The 21,959-nt window shown below is 32.0% G+C and overlaps 1 protein-coding gene across 2 annotated transcripts in view; it reads left to right on the top strand.

Annotated features, from left to right (window-relative positions):
- LOC115876971 (phosphatidylinositol 4-kinase beta) overlaps nucleotides 1-21,959 on the top strand; it is a 67,595-nt gene that overhangs the window by 27,109 nt on the left and 18,527 nt on the right. For both annotated transcript variants that reach the window (XM_030893018.1, XM_030893019.1), the window contains exons 3-5: nucleotides 3,354-3,540; nucleotides 14,269-14,646; nucleotides 19,394-19,527. In XM_030893018.1, the coding sequence (XP_030748878.1) occupies nucleotides 3,354-3,540; nucleotides 14,269-14,646; nucleotides 19,394-19,527 (699 nt within the window). The remainder of the gene's footprint in view (nucleotides 1-3,353; nucleotides 3,541-14,268; nucleotides 14,647-19,393; nucleotides 19,528-21,959) is intronic.

Consider the following 21,959-nt stretch of genomic DNA (forward strand, 5'->3'; position numbering starts at 1 on the left):
GAATATAAATCGAACATGTCTCCATAGCGCAGTGCGTAGAGTTTCGGACCACGAACCGAAGATTCAGAGTTCAAATCCGGGTCTGGTCAAAGATTTTTTTATTTTTATTTTTGTTTATATTCTGATTTGGTTTGGATTTGAACTCTGAATCTTCGGTTCGTGGTCGAATACTCTACGCACTGCGCAATGGAGACATGTTCGATTTGTATTCAATACTAGAATTTATAGGACTAAATTAATAAAAAAATATAGGATCTTCTTCCGATGCGCAGTAGTAAACGCAACGGATATGGGCAGCCAGACGGGCCGCATTCTGTTCCATGGAGCATAGTAAAAGATATATCAAAGAGCCAGACGTCTTAAAATACTTTCTCGAAAACGTTGCTAGCTCTTAGACTATAATTCGTAATACGAAAATTGTTTTTTATGACGATGTGCAAACGAATAAAATTTCCTGTGCGCAAAAATAAACTGGCGTAAAATAACAATAAACAGCGTAATAGAGAGATATCGCTAAACCGAATAGCGTGCATGGACGTTAATAAGGCCAGGTGTTATTTCCTTTACGTGAGGTGGTATTAACTCTCTTCATTTATAGTTATCGGATCGGAAAGAATTCTGCTCGCGTCGCGTCCGCTATTTAAACTTAACGTAACTTTGAATTTAAAACTTTCAAATTGTTTTGTTTACTAGGTATTTTAAAACTAAAGGGCTAACGTGCTTATTTCCAGTGCTTTATTGTTTAACGTCTGCCAGTGGGTTTAGGGCAACAAGCAACAAATTCTCTTAGAAGGGCTAAGTCGTCATCTGCTGTAAACCTAAGCCTCTTCATAGGTTCTTTAATATTGGAAGAGGTGAAATCCATATTTTGGGCCATATTTATTTAATTAAAACTAATCCCAGCTACTTAAATATCAAATTACCTAATAAAACTAAAGTAATAATTCAAAACAATTCAAACATAACCTAAAATAAAAGATCTAGCCGGCCGGCCCCGGTTGTCAAATACCCACACATGCCCATTTAAGCAATTTTTAAACGTTATTTAGAAATAGCGCTTGGTGTAATTGATCCGCAAATTACGTCAGGCGGTAACGTTATTAGCGGGTGTTGCGTTAAAACTTGACTCGCGCATATCGTAACCATGATAAGGTACGCGTAAATACTGCATGACGCTATTCGGTTTTCCGATATCTTTCTAATAACTGTACCGGTAATTTTAGAGGCCATAAGTGGGCGTGCTATGTGCGCAAACTAGTAACCTAACTAGTGCCCGATTCCGAAAATTGGAATCACGAAAAACAATAAAGAAAAAACAAAGTATATAATCTGTTTAATCTGTGTAATACTGAAAAGCGAAGTTAGAATATTATATGGTTATATTATAATGAAGAAAATATACTCAATACACAAAGCAGCGCCACAAAATTAATCTTAAGTCAAATAGATTAATTATTGTTAAAAATTAGCATTTTATACATATATTAGGTGTAAATAAATTTATTTTTATCTACTAATAATGTATTATTTTGTTATTCAGTTTAATCATTTTTTTTATATTTATTAAATAAAACAATGAAATATTCTTGATAAGCATATTTCCTAAGCAGAGCTGGAGAGAATTTTATTAAAAACAACCTTCATGCCAATATAAAGAAGTAATATAACATCGAATAAAATTTTTAAACCTGTTTCTGATAATTATATACCATCTTTATCATTAACGCTTATAAAAATCTATATTTACTACTTGCTCATATTTTTTCTGCAGTTTAATTTTAATTGTCTAATTTATTTTTTTGCTTTTTAATTTCTTAATAAGAACTTTAATTTTTGATCTGTGAAACCTGAACAGTCGGTTGTCACTGTCAACGAGTATATTGTGTTCTTTTGATGTATTTTGTTTATACCGAGTGTGTCTCAAAAGTGGCTCAACCCTATAATTTTTTTATTTTTTCAGATAAAAAGTGAGATTTGGTATGTTAGTATAAATTAGTAGTGATGGGAATAATCGAATTATTTTCACCATCGAATAATTAGTAATAATTCATATTTCACAATCGAATTATTTAGTAGAATTATAAATTTAATCTAAAAATAAATTCGTCCCAGCTAGTGCTCGTCTAGGGACTATTTTAAACAAATTCTGAACCATTACCATACCTATATTCTATCATTGAATAAAGAATAAAAAAATATATTCTTTATTCAATGTATTCTATTAACTGTGCCGAAGCCGTTTAATAAACCATAATTTAAAGTTTTAAATTTAAAAGTGCCGAGTTTATGATTGTTATTGTTATGGCCTTTTATAAACATTTCAATTCCTATTGAAAACCTCCTCTCTAAAATAAAAGCTTCTTCTAAAACGATATAAGTATGTCCTTGTTTACGTGCGGTTCGTATTTCTTTTAATTTTATCACTGGCAATCGATAATTATTTAGATAAAAGAAGAAAATTAATTTTAGTATTCGGCAGGTGTTCGGTAAAATTTGGGTGAGATGGAAATGAACCAAATAATAGTAGTATTCTTTCGTTCTGAACGAAATGAAAATTTTCACTTAAATTGATTTATTCCTACGTAGTATAGGAAATAACAATGATTCCTGGATTTTTCTATATCGGATCGTTCCACAGGATCGTTCCTTTCTTTGCCGATTCCCTTTATAAATCAGTTTAAGTGAAAATTTTCAATTCGTTCAGAACGAATGAATACTACTAAATAGTACTAATTACTAATATTCGTCCATAAGAGGTTATGTTTTATGTTCATTTGTAATTTGGTTACCACAGATATAATATAAAATACTACTAATTTTTATCTCGATTATATCGAAAAAGATAATCGAATTAGTTAGTTTTAATTTACTATCGAATTAGTCGAATTATTTAATTCGAATTTTCCCAACACTATAAATTAGGTTGATTGACATATTCAATTGTTTTTGGCATTTCCTGTTTCACCGGAAATGACAACTTTTGATTTTTAAAAGGCACCCTCGGTATTTTTTTTTTCTTTCTTTGATAGAAAATGTCACTTTGAATATGTCACTCTGAATGGCATATAACATGTCAACATTTGACATTTACGCTTTAAAAAAATTCGTATTTGAAATTTCAATCTAGAGTGCCATGGCTGTGTTAAAAACACCAATTTTTAATCATGGAGCCTTGGAAAAATAGATTTGATCGTCGAGTTTTTTTCATGTCTTGTCCTGGCCAGTTAAAAGATGCCCAAATCGTCATTCCCCAGCCGTCTTTGACGCCATTTTTTTAGATCATTACATTATTTCTATGTTTAATATCTTAAATTTTGCGTGGCACATTATTTATTGTAAAATTATATTTACAGGTCTATGGGGATTCTTTTACCTCCAGTTACACAAGTAACAACCGTAACTAGTACGCACATGACGTTACATCATCGTAATCGTTCGTTGGATTCTGCCTTGCAGAGGATACCGGAAGTTGATGTCACACCAAGTCCGGAATGTGAAAATGTCATTACTACGGCCCTGGTTGATGGAGTGAGACATCAGGTAAATAAAGGCATTCCAAAATACAAAGATAATTTTAAAATTCCATAGGATCTACCGAAAATGTCACTATAAATTCTTGATTTATCACACTGTCTATTTGTTTTATTATCTAAATATAGACGTTACCGGTTCTTATTTGCCTAGGTCATATCTATATAGAAGGTTCATGGATCGCAGTAATAACCGTATTTACTGATTCTATAACTTTTAATTATAATGATAAACTACAATAATCATTTTTACACAACCTGTGACACAAACATGATACAATAAAACACATTCCCGCCATAGATTATTCTCTCTATTACTACTAGTGGCGACATCTATATGAAAGTAGATGAACTAATACTAAATACAGCATTGCATATCAACAATATCCATCTTTTCGTAGTAAATTATGTGTTCAATAATAATTAATAATGTACTGCTATTCGAATAAATTAATTACATGAACGAAAACTATTGAACTTAGATTTAGCAACGAACTAACCTCCTAAATGTTGCTACACCATTATTAGATTATTAATAACAACAAAAAAGTATAATCAAAAAGTCTTATCATCATTCGTGATTTCTATACTGACACAATTCTTATGGGAAATTGCATTATAGTTTTTTTTGTCAAAGTGGAAGCTTTTTCTAATGCTTTTCTAATGCTAACTCCTACAGTACGCAGCAGTTCCTTTCGTTAAAGTAGAACTGACAATACCTTTAACATTAATTTTCCTAGTCGTATCGACAATTTCACAGTCATTTAAACTTTCAGTAAAAATACAACTAATACTAGCCCCGGTATCAATTAAAAGTTTTATCTTATTTAATCCATATAAAACAGAAATGTAATTTAGTGAATTTATATTAAAACTTATTGCATTAGTGGAATTATTATTTTTATTGTGAGGAACGAAAAAACTGCTGATCATTATTTACTTCGTCGCGACGCTCCTGTGTGTTATTTGAATCGTCTGCAAAATACGCTCGACGCGTTGGAAATCGTCCCCGACCTTGCTAACCACGATTATGGGTCATATTACCGCGATAATTATTAGTGTTATTTTTATTGTAATTTTGTCGGCTTTGATGAAAATTTGACCTATTAAAATTATTGTTATATCCATGATTAAATTTTCGCACCGGCCGCGGCCTGCCACGATTACCCTGGTAATATCCCCTATTATAATTTTGCTTATTTTTAATATGATAAACTGAAGAAGAACTAACGTTATTTGAACAGATTTCTTCCTTAGCCCCGACAATAGCATCATTTAAGGTTTGGTAATTTCGCGACTTAATAATTGTTCTTAATTCTGCGTTTCTAAGACCATTTGCAAATGTACTGATAGCGATTTTCTCATTTACTCCTCGTAAGACTGACAAAGCATCATACAGATGGATAAAGCTGATACAGATTTTTTAGCAAGTAAGAAAAGTTTCATGTCTTCAATTAAATCAACAACACTATTCTAATCTTTATTTAACCTGCACTTAGCGTTTTGGTTTAATTTGGCCTTTAAAATATATTTAACTAGCAAAGGTTTACTGGATTGATCTAAAAGTTCGCTATATAATTCGATGGCATCAATTAATTGTTTAGTAGCCTCCTCGGACCCATCCATAGAGGGTAACAAGGACGCTGCTGTGCGTAAATCAAAATTTTCACCCATATTTTCAATATTTTTATAACACTACTATTCTTAATATCTACACAATTTTTTATTCTACTAGTTAGGATTCCTTAACTACTTCTAAATCTGAACTACTCATAAAAATCTAAAATTAACTCTGTCGAATAAATATTAAAAAAAAATAAATCGAATAAACTAACATTACCTAGAACTAACTCCGTATGCCATTCCTAAACTAAACTAACTCTTGACTTTGGATTTTGATTCGGCTCTTCAATTTCGGATCTCATTTTCCTTTCCAACGCCTTCTTAACTTTTGGTTTGGTTTTGTTTGGGTTGGTGTATCCATATTTGAAAACTACATTGCTAACGCCACCACTGTTCTAACCAAACTTCTTCTTTGGATTGATTATTGCCCCATTCTTTTATACCATAGTCTTCCTAAAATATCCCCAAAGCATGCAATGGCAGGGTCGCCATGTAATGTTCTTATTTGGGTTCGCAATTACATGCTCTGAAGGAGACTCCAAGACTATATAAAAAACCAACTTTATTTCGAATAACTAGTACAATCTGTTCTCGTGTAAATCTTAATAGTAATTAGATTCGGTTAACCCTAATTAGCATATCGCGCGACATCCAATAAATGCATAGTTGCATTCCTAATATTATATAAACAACTAATTCTAAACATATAATATAAACTGACCTTAATTAGCTTAACTTAAGAAATACTTATATCTAAACTATTATGTACAGGGTGTAATAATATTTATACACTACAGTATTATTATTATCAATTACTTTTAACATAGATATTGATGAAGTATCCCGTGGCGCTCTTAAATCTTTAGGATTTCTCCTGAGATCCACAGAAGGTTTCAATAGTCCATTATGTCTAACGGCATTATACATGAGCCTTGTGAAATCAAAAATCAATTATGTAATACGGAGATTAGAAAATGTTCAGCGTAAATTCCTAAAATATATCTCGTTCAAACTGGATGGTGTTTTCCCAGAGCGTGGTTATAACCACTTACAGCTGTTGCAAAGGTTTGATCTTTTATCTATTGAGCAGAGACTCATTGACTTCACTCTTTATCTTTCCTTTATAAACTTTATAACGGTCATGCGGACTGCGCTTCGCTATTAGCTCGACTGAACTTTTCAGCTCCGCTCGTCCGTACTAGAAATCAAAACACGTTCTACCTGTCAAACGTCAGGACTTGTTTAGCTGGTAAGGCACCCCTCTACCGGTCCTGTACAGATTTCAATGATGTTGAGAGCCTGGCATCTGTTGATATATTTGGCGACTCGCTGCGTCAATTCAGGAATGTTTTGGTCCGGCAAATGAAGAATCCTAGCATTTTTTGATATTTTTTATTGTAGTTCGTTAGAATTAGAGTTTTACTTTCACTTTTAAATTTATACTAGGTGTTATTTTTTTTAAGATTACATATAGATTGTTATATTTTGCATTGTACTTTTATTGTCGATTTGTGCTTATGTTAGCTTCATTTATTATGAATGTTGTGAATTTTTTAGTGTACACAATTGTCTTTAATTTGGGATTTCCTGTTAGACAATAAACTATTATTTATACTGCCATTACTCGCTGACGAGTATTTGACACGCATCAGAACATGGTCACGCAAGGCGTTTTCTTTCCTCTTGAGCTTTTCTGTGACTGAAAAGCCCGATACGTGATGTTATCTGTCTACCGCACTCCGGACATTCAAAACTTTCATTGCTTTGTTGCTGAGTTTACAATTCTTCTCCATTCCGTTCCCTGCACTCATTCTGCATGTTAATCCCTTTTAAGTTTTGGAAAATATCCTTGTACCTTTTGAGTTGTCCACCCGGCCTCCTCTTACCGTCTACAAGCTCAGAGTAAAGCAGAGATTTTGTTATGCGGTTTTCTTGCATTCAAATAGTATTAAGAGCTTTATTGTAAAAGAACAAAGGTTACATTGACCAGAGTTTATATACGCCTAATATTGTTTTAACTCTAAAGCACATTTTAATACAAAGCCTATTATATGATTTTTGTTGTAATAGGTTGTTAAGAGCAATAAATATTACAAATTTTAAAATATTGGTAGTAAATATTTTTAAGGCCGTCCAATAAAATGTAAATATGTGATTTACAATAGAAATGCCTACTTTACCGGGTACGTACCGTTTACCAGGTAGAGACATTAGATTTTTAAGTGCTTAAATAATAAAATGATTTTTCTGTACCTACCCAATAACTTTTATGATATTTTGATGTTAACATAAACCGATAGGCAATAAAATTTAAATAGCTTTTTCTATAGGGCAACCTGTAAGTTTTTCAAATTATACAACAGAACCGTTTATTTTTGTCACATCAAATTTAATTTGTAGACGTCGTCGTTTGCAGGCATTAAATTTTAACTATTTTAAACATATTCTTTATTGGGTTGTGGTGTTAAAAGTACCTACTACATAAATGTTAAATTTTTATATCCAATATACATTATTAGTTTTTTCAATAAAGTTAAAAATTAAAAGTTTTTTCACATTTACTCGTTCAGTTAAATTATATAAGTTGTTTATTATATAAAAACATTCCTGTCTTAAAAATGGTTTTAAATGGTTTCTCTAGACTTGGGCTGATATGTGTCAAAAGTCCCCGGGGATAGATTGGGTTCAAGCATGGGGAGAGGTTAAATGCCATTTTATTTACGTTTTGGGTATATCTCGGATTTGACTTTTTACAGAAAAATAACTCGTATACTAATTAAAGTTCAGAAAATTCTACAAAACTGTATTTTTCTCAGAAGCCAAACCTTTTATAGGTTCAGGACTGACAAAAGTAACACCGTTTATTGAATTTGAAACGTAAGGTTGTCCACTTAGGACGCCAGCATTGGTAGGTTTTAGAGGTTGCCATAGTATTGAAATTTCCATGCTTGGAATGCTAACGTTATTGTTTAATATAAAAACGAATTCTCATTAAATTTACGCATTTTCTTATCAGATATTAAAAGACGCTTCACCAGGAATCTGAAAGAAGCCTGAAGCCAGTGACAAGTAGGTCTTAGTTTAGATTTTAACCCAGAGTAATTTTACAAAACCACTTTTTATTTTTTAGTTTTCTGTCTCAGTCATGACATGCCTCTTTCCAGAAATAGAACGAAAAAACTGAAATTATTTTTACAAATACGTCTATTTATCAATTATGTTCTAAAATAAATATTTGTGTAACTAGCGCAAAAACGATATATTTGTTGCACGACGCATGAATTTTCAATCATGCTGCGTGCAACAATAAGTATGCTCTGTGCACATGTTGCAAACAACATTTTTTCTACGTTGGAATTAAGATTGTTATTTAAATGTTTATTAAAAAGTTTTTACAATAATTCACAGAACAATATTACCATTGACAATGACACTATAAACAAATATTATTATTTTTTTTAATAACTTTTTTTTGAATTCATTTTAATTTTGATGTCGCAATTGATTGGATTGTCGTAATTGATTGACCAACTTCATTTCCAGTAGTTTTTTGAGTTTTATTTTCATTTCTGTTCGTGGAGGCCTCGGGTTCTTGTTCTTCACTTACAACTCTTTTCCGGAATGTTGCTGCGATGTGTCCAGTACTGCTACTTGGTTTACCTACCAGGATTTGAGCAGCTATTTCGTTTTTTTTTTTGGAAAATAACTCTTCAATTTAACCCTCAGCTACATTTGAAGACTTTCATCCTCCAGTGACTTTTTAGTGTTAACATGTCTGCCCCAGATTCTGGTCTAGTGTAAAAAACTAGTTATTTTTTACACGATCGACGAATTTTTTTTTGGTAATTACACAAATTTCTACACAAGTAAACAGTGAAGTTTTCAAGAATTTTCTTCTGTAGATTTTGGATCAGTTGCGTTTTACATCAGCTATATACAGGGTGCTACAAATTTGAGGTACGAGCATTGGTATCTCAGTAACCGTAATAGATACGAAGATGGTTAAATTGGGGCAAAGTTGCGCTATGGGATGTTCACCAAGATGCCATCAAAAAAGTTTTAAAAATTTTAAGGATTGCTGAGTTTTTTGGATAAAAACGTTTTTTTTGAAAATTAATTTTATTTTTTCCTGTCGTTACTTTTCAGAAAATCTAAAAACTAATTGCACATTCTCATTGTCACTTTATTAGGGCTATCTGATAGTATTTTTAGATTTTCAAATTAACTGATAAATTGTGAGATACAGAGGCCAACTTAATTTTTTTTAAATACTGACCTGCATTTTTTATTTCAGTTTTTGAAAGAACTCGGTCTGCTGAGTACAATAATATGCAACACTTCATATTTTTTTTGTTTCAGACATTTGAACACAATTTATTTAAACTAATTTCAAGCCAGGCTCTGTTTTTTTAATATTTAATCTATTCATCCTTACAATATTGATAAGTCTTCAAACTTAACTATGACGTGGGATAAAATATTGAATACGGAATATCAAATGCAGTAAAAATAAAAAATAATATAAATATAATATAAACAATCAAATCATTCACCCGGAAGATGAATTGGAAATGGTAATATACTGGCCAGCGAGATTCCTGAACGTCTCACCAAGGGGCGGGCGGCATAAATTTACGTCATTTGTAAAAGTGAAATCAAAATGTTTTTCAACATTTACAATAAAGAGTACAAAATGCATTCGGAAGTATAAGAAGATATGTTCAAAGAGTTATTAATAAAATTGAATTAATAATAAATTTGTGCAATAGGGAGGGTAACAACCCTAGTTTGATGAAGCTGATTTATATAATAACTAGGATTATAATGTTATGCATATTATTAGATCGTACACTGAGATTTCAAATTCACAATAAAATAAAAATATTATCTTTAAATTGCTGACCTGGATATTATTTATTTGAATCTTTCAATTCGCTCAATTTGGTTTATTTAATGTTAATTAGGGCTGATCAATATTGTTGCGATCAATATAATCAGATTAAATAATTTAAAAAACCATAGTCGGACTTGAAATTATTTTATATAATAATTAACTAGTTTTGTTGTTGTTAAGGTACCCAAAACAAAAAAAAGTATAAAGTATGACATATCATTGTACTCAGGAGACCGAGTTCTTTCAAAAACTGAAATAAAAAATGCAGGTCCGTATTTAAAAAAATTAAGTTGGCCTCTGTATCTCACAAATGATCAGTTAATTTGAAAATTTAAAAATAGTGTCAGATAGTACTAATAAAGTGGCTATGAGAATGTGTAATTAGTTTTTTGATTTTCTAAAAAGCAACCACAGGAAAAACTCAAATTGATTTTCCAAAAAATCCGTTTTTTCCAAAAAACTTAGCGATCCTTGAAATTTTTAAAACTTTTTTGATGCCATCTTGGTGAACATTTCAAGGCGCAACTTTGCCCCAATTTAACCATCTTCGTATCTATTACGGTTTCCGAGATACCAATGCTCATACCTCGAATTTGTAGCACCCTGTATATTGATTTTGATTTTTTTTTTGATGTGTGCAGAACTTTTAGAATGCTGGGTCGGACTAAATACAGTTTTATAAAACAAAACTAATACAGTTTTATAAACATTTATTTTTACAAACTACACCAATAGAGGTTTGAATAAAATCAAATTAGAATTAGACCATCTATCAGTAGTTGTTTTTTTCAAAGGTATTTTATAAAGATTAGTCACTGTTTCAATTAATCGGCAATAGAGATATTCTGTTATTTTACGTAGGTATTTTCTCACTCTCTAAATGGTAAACAACGGTACGGCTCTTCTTTCTTGTTCACATAAATAGGCCAAGAAATTTAATTTCGAAATTTCGATATTACGTTGATTTACTTTAATCAACTTCGTTAACCACTAGGGAGCGTAAGAGCAAGCCTAAATCAAAAATATCAAATTTCTCTTAAATTTTATGTAAGTATGTATGTTAAGATAAGCACTGAATATTCATCAAAATTTCACACCTTTTTGCTTTAGACCATTGTTATGTATTATCAAAAATAACGTAACAATAAAATACCCAACTAGACCAGTAAGAACAGATAACTAAAAGGAATGAGATCACTATCTCTGCTTATATTGTCTATACATATTTATTTAAATTGATATTACGATTAGTTAATCTTGAAATAAAGTTGGTTGTGGTATCAGAATTTAAATTTTAAACCGTATTTTTGGGAAATACTCAAACTGGTTTTTGGCCTCTAAATCATACCGGGTTATGAGTAAATTGGTCAAAAGGAGTTACCTCCCTATTATTCAATAAAGTTAGTGAATTGAAAACAAGACAATGGATTGTGCCTATCTTCCTGATATTATCTATATATACAAAAAAAGTTCTTATTACACTGAAAACTGAAGAAGATTTGTGTGATGGCTTTATTTTACATCTACTCCAGTTTTTAGTTAGTACCATATGCGAGTATACAAACTTTATTGGTGGCTAATAAAACTCTGGGTCTACCCTTACACACTTAATAACACAAACTAAAATGCAAAACCAATTCACAAATATTTATCATTTTCCAGAACGCTGGTTATTTAACATAATTTGACACAAATGATAACCTATATTTTGGCAAGAGTTTGAAAAGTTTTAAAAAATCTTAAGTCCAGTTCATACGCATCTCTGCCTCCGGACGTCATTCATCGTTCCCGCGCTGCAACCATAGTAAAATATATCCAAAAAAATCCTTTATGGGTATTTCGCCACTGCACTGCAAGAAAAATCTACAAAATAAAATAGTTATTTTTTTGTAAACACTTCTGCGTTAAACCTAAACGGACGCTGCTTGTCAGAAGTTGTGTTTACAGTAATAAAAATTTGCCTAACAAAGAAAAAAATGCTTAACGTTTCGGAAAGTTTTCTCTTTCCGTCGTCGGAAGCAAAAAAATATAAAGAATCAAGAAAAAAACTATTTAAAATATTTAAATTGAACTATTCAAGAACACTTTACTTTTTAAAACAGATACGTCTACAAGAAATCGTTGACGTTGTAGACGTATCTGTTTTAAAAAGTAAAGTGTTCTCGAATAGTTCAATTTAAATATTTTAAATAGTTTTTTCTTGATTCTTTATATTGTTTTGCTTCCAACGACGGAAAGAGAAAACTTTCCGAAACGTTAAGCATTTTTTTCTTTGTTAGGCAAATTTTTATTACTGTAAACACAACTTCTGACAAGCAGCGTCCGTTTAGGTTTAACGCAGAAGTGTTTACAAAAAAATAACTATTTTATTTTGTAGATTTTTCTTGCAGTGCAGTGGCGAAATACCCATAAAGGATTTTTTTGGATAGATGAATCCGCCACATAGGTACAGTACGTCTGTCCGTTCTGTAGCTACGGGGTATCCGTGAAAGGGGAAACGATATTCTCTCGATGTTTTTCGTAAAAAAATAAACGACGCGTACCATCAATAAAAATTCGACAAATTTGCAAGTAGCCAATAAAATGAGTGGGCGGAGCGATTTGCGGTGACGTACTCGGCAAGTCGACGTATAAAATATATTGCTGTTTATTTAAATGTTTTTTGTCCGCATTCCTTTCATAGACACAGATCCAGCAGACGTGCAGTATAGACAATTTTTACATAGTAAAATATCCTATCTGTCATTTTTGAAATAAACCAATATGACTGGTTAAAAACAAGAGACGACGCATGACGGATTTATACAGGGTGTTCCTTAATGACATTCTAATATTTAAGGAGGTGATTCTTCGACCTATTCTAAGAGAAAAACTTCATATGAATGTATGTACTAAACATCTTAATTTCTGAGATACAGGGTGGTAAATTTTTCTAAAAAAACTTTTCATAATAACTCTGATTTTATTACAGATATCTTTATGAAACTTGATACGCGTCTTCTATGCATCAAAATACCTTTTTTGGTCTACAAAGAATTTTATTCGTTTCAACCAGTGCCGTCCATGCGGGTTTTACATTGAATATTTTTGGAGAAAAAAAATGGTATACTACTGAATAATAAAAATTATTTTCTAAATCTTTATGACTATGAACTATATATTAACTAAAGTATATCGACTCCAAACTGCATTATGTGAAGCCAAGCCGGTGAAATGGATATATAAATCTTCTGAAGGAATTTGCATAAGTCGCTCAGTTAGCTGTGCTCAAGCGTAGTGCGCAAGCCGGGATTTTGAATTATTGATCGGATCACCAGACGAATAAGAGACTAGACGCTAGCACCAACTGTTCATTCGTACGGCTCCGTCCAACTTCGTACGGCTTTCATTTGCGTTCCCGTTCGACAATTGGCTAATCCTCAGAGTAAGGGCTAATCGATATTCGGAATTTTGGAGTTGCGCTGTTGCGCCAGTATCTGCCTAACAGATGAACTTATGTTAAATATACATGGACCGGTTATCTAGTTGTCTCTAACTCGGCTTCAATTTCAACACATTGCAGGGATAGGCGATAATCAGTATATATTTAATATGTATATGCTATGAACGGAACTTTTTCGAGTGTCTTAGATCGTTGGAGGACACCCATTCCAAGTTACGGATGGAGTCTTCCAGATTCTTCAATTCCGCTTTCAGTTGGTTCCCGTTTGGAAAACAGAACGGTTCTGGTTCAGTTAGTGGAGTGTTCGCTCCTTTCCTAGCTAGATCATTTGCTTTTCCATTGCCTTCTATCCCTTGGTGAGCAGGCACCCAGAATAGGAGGACTTTATTTTCTTTGCCTAATTTGTTGAGCTTCTCTAGGTTCTTTGATCAACTTCGAATTGATGGTTACTGAGTTGATTGCGTTAAGTGCTGCTTGACTATCGGATAGGATGGTAATTTCCTGTTTTCGATAGTTTCTATCTAAGATAAATTGTACGCATCTTTCGATAGCGTAAATTTCTGCCTGAAGGATACTGTGGTAAGTGCCTATTGGTTCGGAGTATTTAGTTTTCGGCCCAAATACTCCTATCCCTGTCATATATTCATATGAAGTTCTTTTCTTAGAATAGGCCCAAGAACCAACCACCTTCTTAAATATTAGCATGTCATTAAGGAATACCCAGTATAAAACCTATCCATAGTTAACCTAAAAAATATTAGAAACTTTTTTATTTTTAGGTGGCATCCTCCAAACAACGAGACGAACTTGCATCTTTGGGCTCGGATGATAGCGGCATTTTATGCGGCTCTGATACCAGCGATCAAACTCGTGAGTCTAGCGTGGAACTGACCAACGAGAGCAGAGAGAGTCTCGACGATTTGGATAAACCACTGACGACAGAAGAAGAATGTAAAATTAGTGAGGTCGATGAGAACGACCAAAGGACTAAAAGGTTGCGCGAAATTGTAAATAGTGAGAACGGTTCGAGTGAGAATAAACCAGCGATGAGAAAAAATCCGCCAACTAAGAGTTCTGGAATGTTGAGGCTCTTAGAGAGTAAAGTTTTTGATGTGCCTATGGCAATGCATTATTTATTTAACAGCAAAGAGCCAGGGGTAAGTAAAAGTTTGAATAGATTACATTATTTAAAATATTATATTATTTATATTTTATTGGTATTTTGTAAATTAACAGTTTCAATATATCTATTACCACACCGTACCTAATAGTTGGGGATTGCAAATTTACCGGTAAACGGTAATGTAAAACATGGAATTACCGGTTTATCGATACTTACCGGTGTTTCTATATCAGAACCAGCAGAAAAAAATTAAAATATAAAAGCAACCTCTATCAAACACAGCATTTCAAACATTTCTTCTAATTCCTTCTCAAAAATATTATTTTTTCTGTTTTTTATTTCTGTTTTCATGTTTTGGGCAATAACCATAGATATTACTTATTTTACAGCTGGTTAAGCTTGGTTACTTTTTTCTGTTGAATTGTAACTCTGTTGATTAAGGAAATATTTTCCTTAATCAACAGAGTTACTGACGATGTTGAAGGAACCGGATTAGCGCAATTCAACTTTGATTTTTTAGGGACTGTCGGATTCAGTAGCGTCGTGTTCAATTTTTCATTTTTAACTTAGAGATGTTTTGAACTAGTTATAGTTTTTCATTATCAAATGGAAAGGCGATCGGAATAGAATGGGACTTTTAATTTTGGCACTGTTTCTGTTGGCCTCATTGCCGGCATCGTCTGTACAAACCATTTAAGAGTTCCAGTATTCGCAGTTGTTTTCGGAATATATACTATTGCCTTTGTTATAGCTGATTTTGTTCTATTTTCATTCCGTAATTTTTAGAATCGGATTGTTCGCAATCAGGATTATGTATTGAAGGGCATCGACACTCGATATTTAAGTTATGTTCTGATTTGTTACCTTAGTAAGCCTACATTTTAAAGCAACATTAATTTTCGCAAACATTTCACAACATCGATCGTCATTTCCAAGCCAACTGGAGGTCATTTTTCATGCCACCACAAATACGAATAAATTAAATTTTAATGTAAGAGTAATGTTAGAATTTTGTTTCTATTTGAGTGTGGCTGTGGCGACATGTGGCATAATACTATGTGTATTCTGTGCGTTTTGCTTATCGTGTGTAATATGCTACCATATGATCGAAAAAACGCCGCCAGATTTGGAATAGAAATGACAGTCGCTGACATTTCATATCTGAAGCTGTAAAGCGAATGATCGTAATTTCCAAGTCTACTTGACGCTCTTTTTTAAATCATACAGTATTTATCGCACACTGATAGATAGTTGTAGATGGTATATAATAGTGATTCATAACTTTAAATTATTTTCTTAATTTTTTCTCTGCTTCTTTAAAAAAAATACTTATAAAAGATTCAAACAATAAATTATCTTATTTATTGACGTTTCTTAATCTACATAAATAAACCAGACATTATTAAGATATGTTTATTATCTTTGCTACTGATACAGAAATTTCAATTAAATAATGTTTATTTTTGACTTGTCTCGTGACGCCAGCAAAAATATATAAAGAGTCGATTAAAATTCTTTAGGTAACAATTAAAATTTTCAGTTCATTTACTTAAATACCGGGTGCGTCTCAAAAGTGGCTAATCCTTATAACTTTGTTATTTTGACAGTTAAAAAACGAGATTTGGTATGATGTTAGTATATGACTTAAATTAGGATTGATTGACTTATTCAATTGTTTTCGGTCACTTCCTGTTTCACCGGAAATGACTACAACTTTTGATTTTTAAATGGCACCCTCGCTATTTTTTTACTTTATTCGATAGAAAATAACACTCTGAATAGAATGACATATCATATGTCAACTTTTGACATTTTCGTATATGGTTTATTTCAAATTGTAACATGCGGTTCATAATGACAATTTGACTTGAAATACCAAGTGTGTGGTACCAAATTATTCGTAAAAAAATCTTTTTCCAAATATGCTAATGAGCCACCCTCGTACCATTTGAGAAAATTGAGATATGAGTAAAATACGATTTGAGCATTTTCTAACTGGCCAGGACAAGACACTAAAAACATTAGACGATCAAATCTATTTTTCCAAGGCTCCTTGATTAAGAATTAGTGTTTTTAACATAACCATGAAACCATGGCAATCTAGATTGAATTTTAAAATTCAATTTTGTTTTAAGCGAGAATGTCAAAAGTTGACATATGATATGTCATTCTATTCAGAATGTGATTTTCTATCGAATAAAGTAAAAAAATACCGAGGGTGCCATTTAAAAATCAAAAGTTGTAGTAATTTCCACTGAAACAGGAAGTGACAAAAAACATTTGAATACGTCAATCAATTCTAATTTATGTCATATACTTACATACCAAATATCGTTTTTTTATCTGAAAAAATAAAGAAGTTATAGGGGTGGGCCACTTTTGAGACGCACCCGGTATATGTTTATTATATGTTAGCATAGACTTTGCAGTGAAAACATTTATTTATTTAATAACAATGCTAAATCATAACATATTTTAAACTGACAATTAGTTCACTCTGTTCAGTTTTTGACAAGATAATGGAAACTAAAATTTAGACTGTTTATTAACATTACTGATATAATATGATCAATGACCATCCCAATCATTCTGACGTTAATAGACATTAGTCAGAGTCAAAGACTGCTTGATCATCAAATTTTTTGATAGTCCGGTATTATTTATTAATTATACCTCATGATCGGAAAAAAAAACAGCTTCACAGACTGCTGGGCACGGAAATCGATAATTTTCGCGAGGTTACTCTCTAGACGCCATTTACTAAAAATTGACATAAAAGTTGTCAAAAATTACCACTAATAATTAAAAACCTTGAGGCCGAGCGCCCACGGTTGGATTATTTTGAGACAAAAGTTGCAAACTAGTTTACAATCAGTTTCCGGAACTAAGAACTAAAGTAAAACTTCTACACGCATACGGATGCAATTCATTCTGAATCAGTTTTAACCAGTTGGTGTAGCAGTTCAGTTAAAAAAAAATACAATGTCAAATTCCGAATATTGAGAATCAGATGATGAAGACCACATTAATTACACAAGTACCGCAGATAATGCAGTACTCATGGAGAGTACTGGGTCCATCAGTACATGCTTTCTCTATCACGTCTTTCTTGGAGTAGCACAGAATGTATATAATTATAGAGTTCTTTGGATTTCTCAAACTCTCTGACAAATTTTATGTTCAGTTCTTAATCGCCCATTTTGAAATATATAAAATAACCACTTGGAAATCACTTAGGCTGTATTCCGTTGCAAAACCAGGCGAATCAGACCGGTAAACTACGGTAAAGAACGGTTCCTGAAAAACATCGGTTTGATACGGAACGGTTTGGTAAAATACTGGAAACGTCATATGTTGACGTTTTCTAAATTTCAATACCTCTATTATAAAATTTATCTTTTAAGCATTTTTAATGTGCCTATTCTCTGCTTTTACGTTTGCTTCTTCTTTTCAATGGAGTTTAATATTGAAAAGTACTTTATTAATAAACTGTTAAACTCGTTAGACAGCTCAAGTGAACATTTGCAGGTCCAATATTAAAACAGGTCGATAATAAATAAACAAATTATTCAATATTTATATTTCTATAGCTTACAAAACATTCACGATTACTTGTTGTCTTTTTTTTCATGTTTTCTTTAAATGTTCCTGACTTTAAGAGACAATGACTGCATGATAAGTTTAAATGGTCCTAAAAAGTAATTATATTTAGTTAATGAAATTTATATACCTTTACTGCCTACCTCCATTGCTTTTGGATGTAAATACAAAATGTTATTACAAATTTTAGAAATTAAATGAGAATTTCACTCAAACTTACAATATTTGCTTGATTTCTGTCACATAAATGACATTGATTGACAAACAAAACCAGAAAAACCAGCCTTTTCGCGCTGGTTAGTTTGGTGACAGTTATAACCAAATTTTTTAGGAACCGTGTTCCGTAATAAGAAAACTTTCAGGAAACCGATAGAAACGGAACATAAAACCATAACCAAGGTAAGCAACGGAATACACCCTTAAATACTCGCATCTTTAAAATTGCAACGCAACTGCGACCGCGGGAAATGGTCGCGAACAACATATTTGAGACTGATCGCAAACTAGTTCCATTCGAATCGATTCGTGTGCGGCTTTACACTACTATACGTTACTAAGGTTGTAAAATACTTGCAAGTTCCATCAAACAGCAACTTTTGTCACAAAACAGTTACACCGTGGACGCTGGGCCTAAGTAAGAAACAGGCTAAGTGCCAAAATAACAAAACAGAGTTATTGAGCATATTTCTAACTTAGTGGGGGTACAAATGCGCTAATTTCAATCGTTGACTGTAAAGACAGTTTTAGGTTTATATTTTTTAGGCTAGCATATTTTTAAGATAAAACCACAATTTTCTTTTTTTTTGCACTTAACCTGTTTCTTACTTACCATCTTCAATTATAGAAAGATTAAAAAAGGATAGAACGTTTACAGACAGACAAATCTATTTCCTATTTTTTTTTCTCGAATTTCAAATTACACCATTAAAGGCATTTTTACTCAATTTAAAAATAAATTACAACCTTCTTAATGCCAACCGGCAGTAAGCGCCATTAGAAATTAAAGAAGAGTACGGGCCAAGTAAATGACGTCTAAAGCTTGACCTTGCCAAAATTAACATCGATTTTCATACCCAGTCGTCTGTGACGCTGTTTTTTTCATATGATACAGATATTGTTCTGTACTTGACGTCTCTCAATACATTAATAATTGTATTTAAAAAAAATTTTTTGACTTCCAGGTGCTCTGTTATATTGTCAATAAAATGTTTACATTTGATGACAGTGAAGTGGATTTTTACTTGCCACAACTTGTATGTATGTACATAGAAATACCAGAAGTTGCCGAGGTGATACATCGTTATCTAGTTCATCGGTAAGTTTTATACAGTATGATCAAACCAAACCAAACCAACTATATATTTATAGTCTGTCAAACGAGAAGATCCTTGACAGTGATAGATGTGTCTGTCATTTTAATTTCAAAGTAGTTTATTTTATTTTACAAAGAAATAAGTTGGTACAACTGGAACGCATAGCAGGAAATTAATGGTCGCGTTCATCAGGATAAGTTGATCAGTGAGCGATGTGCCATCGATTGGTTGTCCTGCTGAACGCGCTTTTTAGCATCCCTTAGACAAGGAACTCTCTTTCCTTGTCTAAGGTCAGTAGGTCAGGTATAAATCATCAGTAGTGCATATAGTCTAAGTCATAAGTAAAGCATATTAAATTGTTTTCATCCTTTTTTGGCACAAATCGAGGGGATTAGTCAACCGAGAACAATAAAGAAAATGGTTTGTTTTCGTTTTCCAAAACATTTTGTGACATTTGGCGTATGTGACGTTTAATCCATCATGCATCGGTAGCGTAGCGTATTTTAAATCTGATGGAAAAAATGGCGACTGATCCCAGAGCGCTCACAACTAATCGGCGCGTTCAGCAGAAAATTAGTGATCGCTGCGGTAGCGCTACGTCCTGATGAAGGCGACCTATATTTATTTAAAATTTGACTGACAAGTAACTTCAAAATATTGTGAAAAAAACTGCATAAAACTGAAAAAATGTAATCGGGTTATTTTATTTAATAAAAAACGGTATGTGTTAATACAAAACAAACAAAAACAAGACACCACATACCAAAAAATATATAAAAGAACTATTTCTTACTTTCAAGCTTTATGAAACTTCCCGCATTTATGAGATTATATTTATCAATATAACTTATCTACAAATACAGATTTGTAATATTCCGCAGGAATAAATAAAACAACACAAATAAAACAAACTATTTTATTAATAATAACACTTACCAAATTTTATACCTCACAGGTTGATTAATTAACTTTAATCTTAATTTTTTTAAACCAGTACCTTTTGACATTATTTTTCTGCAGTACTAAACTAAAATCCATTATTTACCTATCGTGTGATGTCGATATTTTACAGCTACTCCAGTTTTTAGTATGTGTTTAGTATGGTCCTTCTACCATATTCGAGATGCACTTATCTACGACGAGATGGTATACGAACTTTATTGATAGTAACTTTATTGGTGTATCTGTATAAGACCACAGTATAAGACTTTCTGCCTGGGCAGCGAGTATTAACCATAAACGAATCTGGGTTCTACAGTTAATTTTCACTCGATTTTTCCTCTACTTGACTTCAAAAGACACAAAACACACGTAATAACACGAATCAAAATGCATCATCTTCCAAAACGCAGGATATTTGACAAAAGTTGTCACAAAATTATAACCTATAATTTAGCAAGACTTTGACAAACGTCAAAAGCCTAAAGGCGAGTTCATACGCATCGGCGTCCGATTGTCGTTCATCGTTCCGCCAAACCAATAAAATTGAAATACGATCTGTCATTTTTGAAATAAACCAATAAAACTGGTTAAAAACAACAAGTGACGACGCATGACGAATTTATATTTAAACCCATCCATAGTTAACTTAAAAATTATTAGAAACTTTTTTTAGTAAAATAAATAGATTGGTATGGGACGTCATCTGCTTTTCTTCTGTCATCGTCAGTCGAAATCTTACCTGAGAAAAAAAACAGAGTATATCAGGGTTGGCATGATTTAAATCAAATGATTTAAATCATGATTTAAATCGTGATTTAAATCAAGTGATTTTTTAAATTTTAATCATGCGATTTAAATCAAAAAATCAACTTTTTTAAAACTTTACAATAAATCGAAAAATAACTGTAAAAGTTATAAAAATGTGTCCTAGAAAACTATAAAAAATATTTCTATAACATATATACCCTATTCATTAAATAAAATGTTACACTTGCCAGTTTAACGGTTAAATACGTCTAATAAATCTAGAATAAATTGGAAATGTTATAAAACTATATAAAAAATGTAGAACACATACACCTACACATATCCATTTACAATTATTACAATTTATGTACAAGTTACAAAAAAAATGTTGTACGAATACATTTCATTCGCAACCTCTAGTGCAGAAAAAGGTTCTTTTGATGTTAGACTATACCTTCAAATTGTTGTCAGAAAATATGCTGTTTTATATCTTTTTATTTTACACTTTGACAATAGATAATACTAATTTCATTCTCCACTTAAGACTATTTCCGAACAATAGTGTGTAAGGAGTAAAAATTATACTTTTTTTGACAAGGTTGTACGTTTGACGCATGATACAAAAAAGAGGCACAAAAGTACATTTTTACTCCGAGTAGAATATACTATATTTTTACAAATTAAACATTACAAATAATTTTTTAATCAATTTCAAACGTTGCAAATAATATAAAAAGTAATGCCT

This window comes from Sitophilus oryzae, unplaced genomic scaffold (genome assembly GCF_002938485.1).
Source record: "Sitophilus oryzae breed Bouriz unplaced genomic scaffold, Soryzae_2.0 scaffold_1441_pilon_pilon, whole genome shotgun sequence".
Taxonomy (NCBI): domain Eukaryota; kingdom Metazoa; phylum Arthropoda; class Insecta; order Coleoptera; family Curculionidae; genus Sitophilus; species Sitophilus oryzae.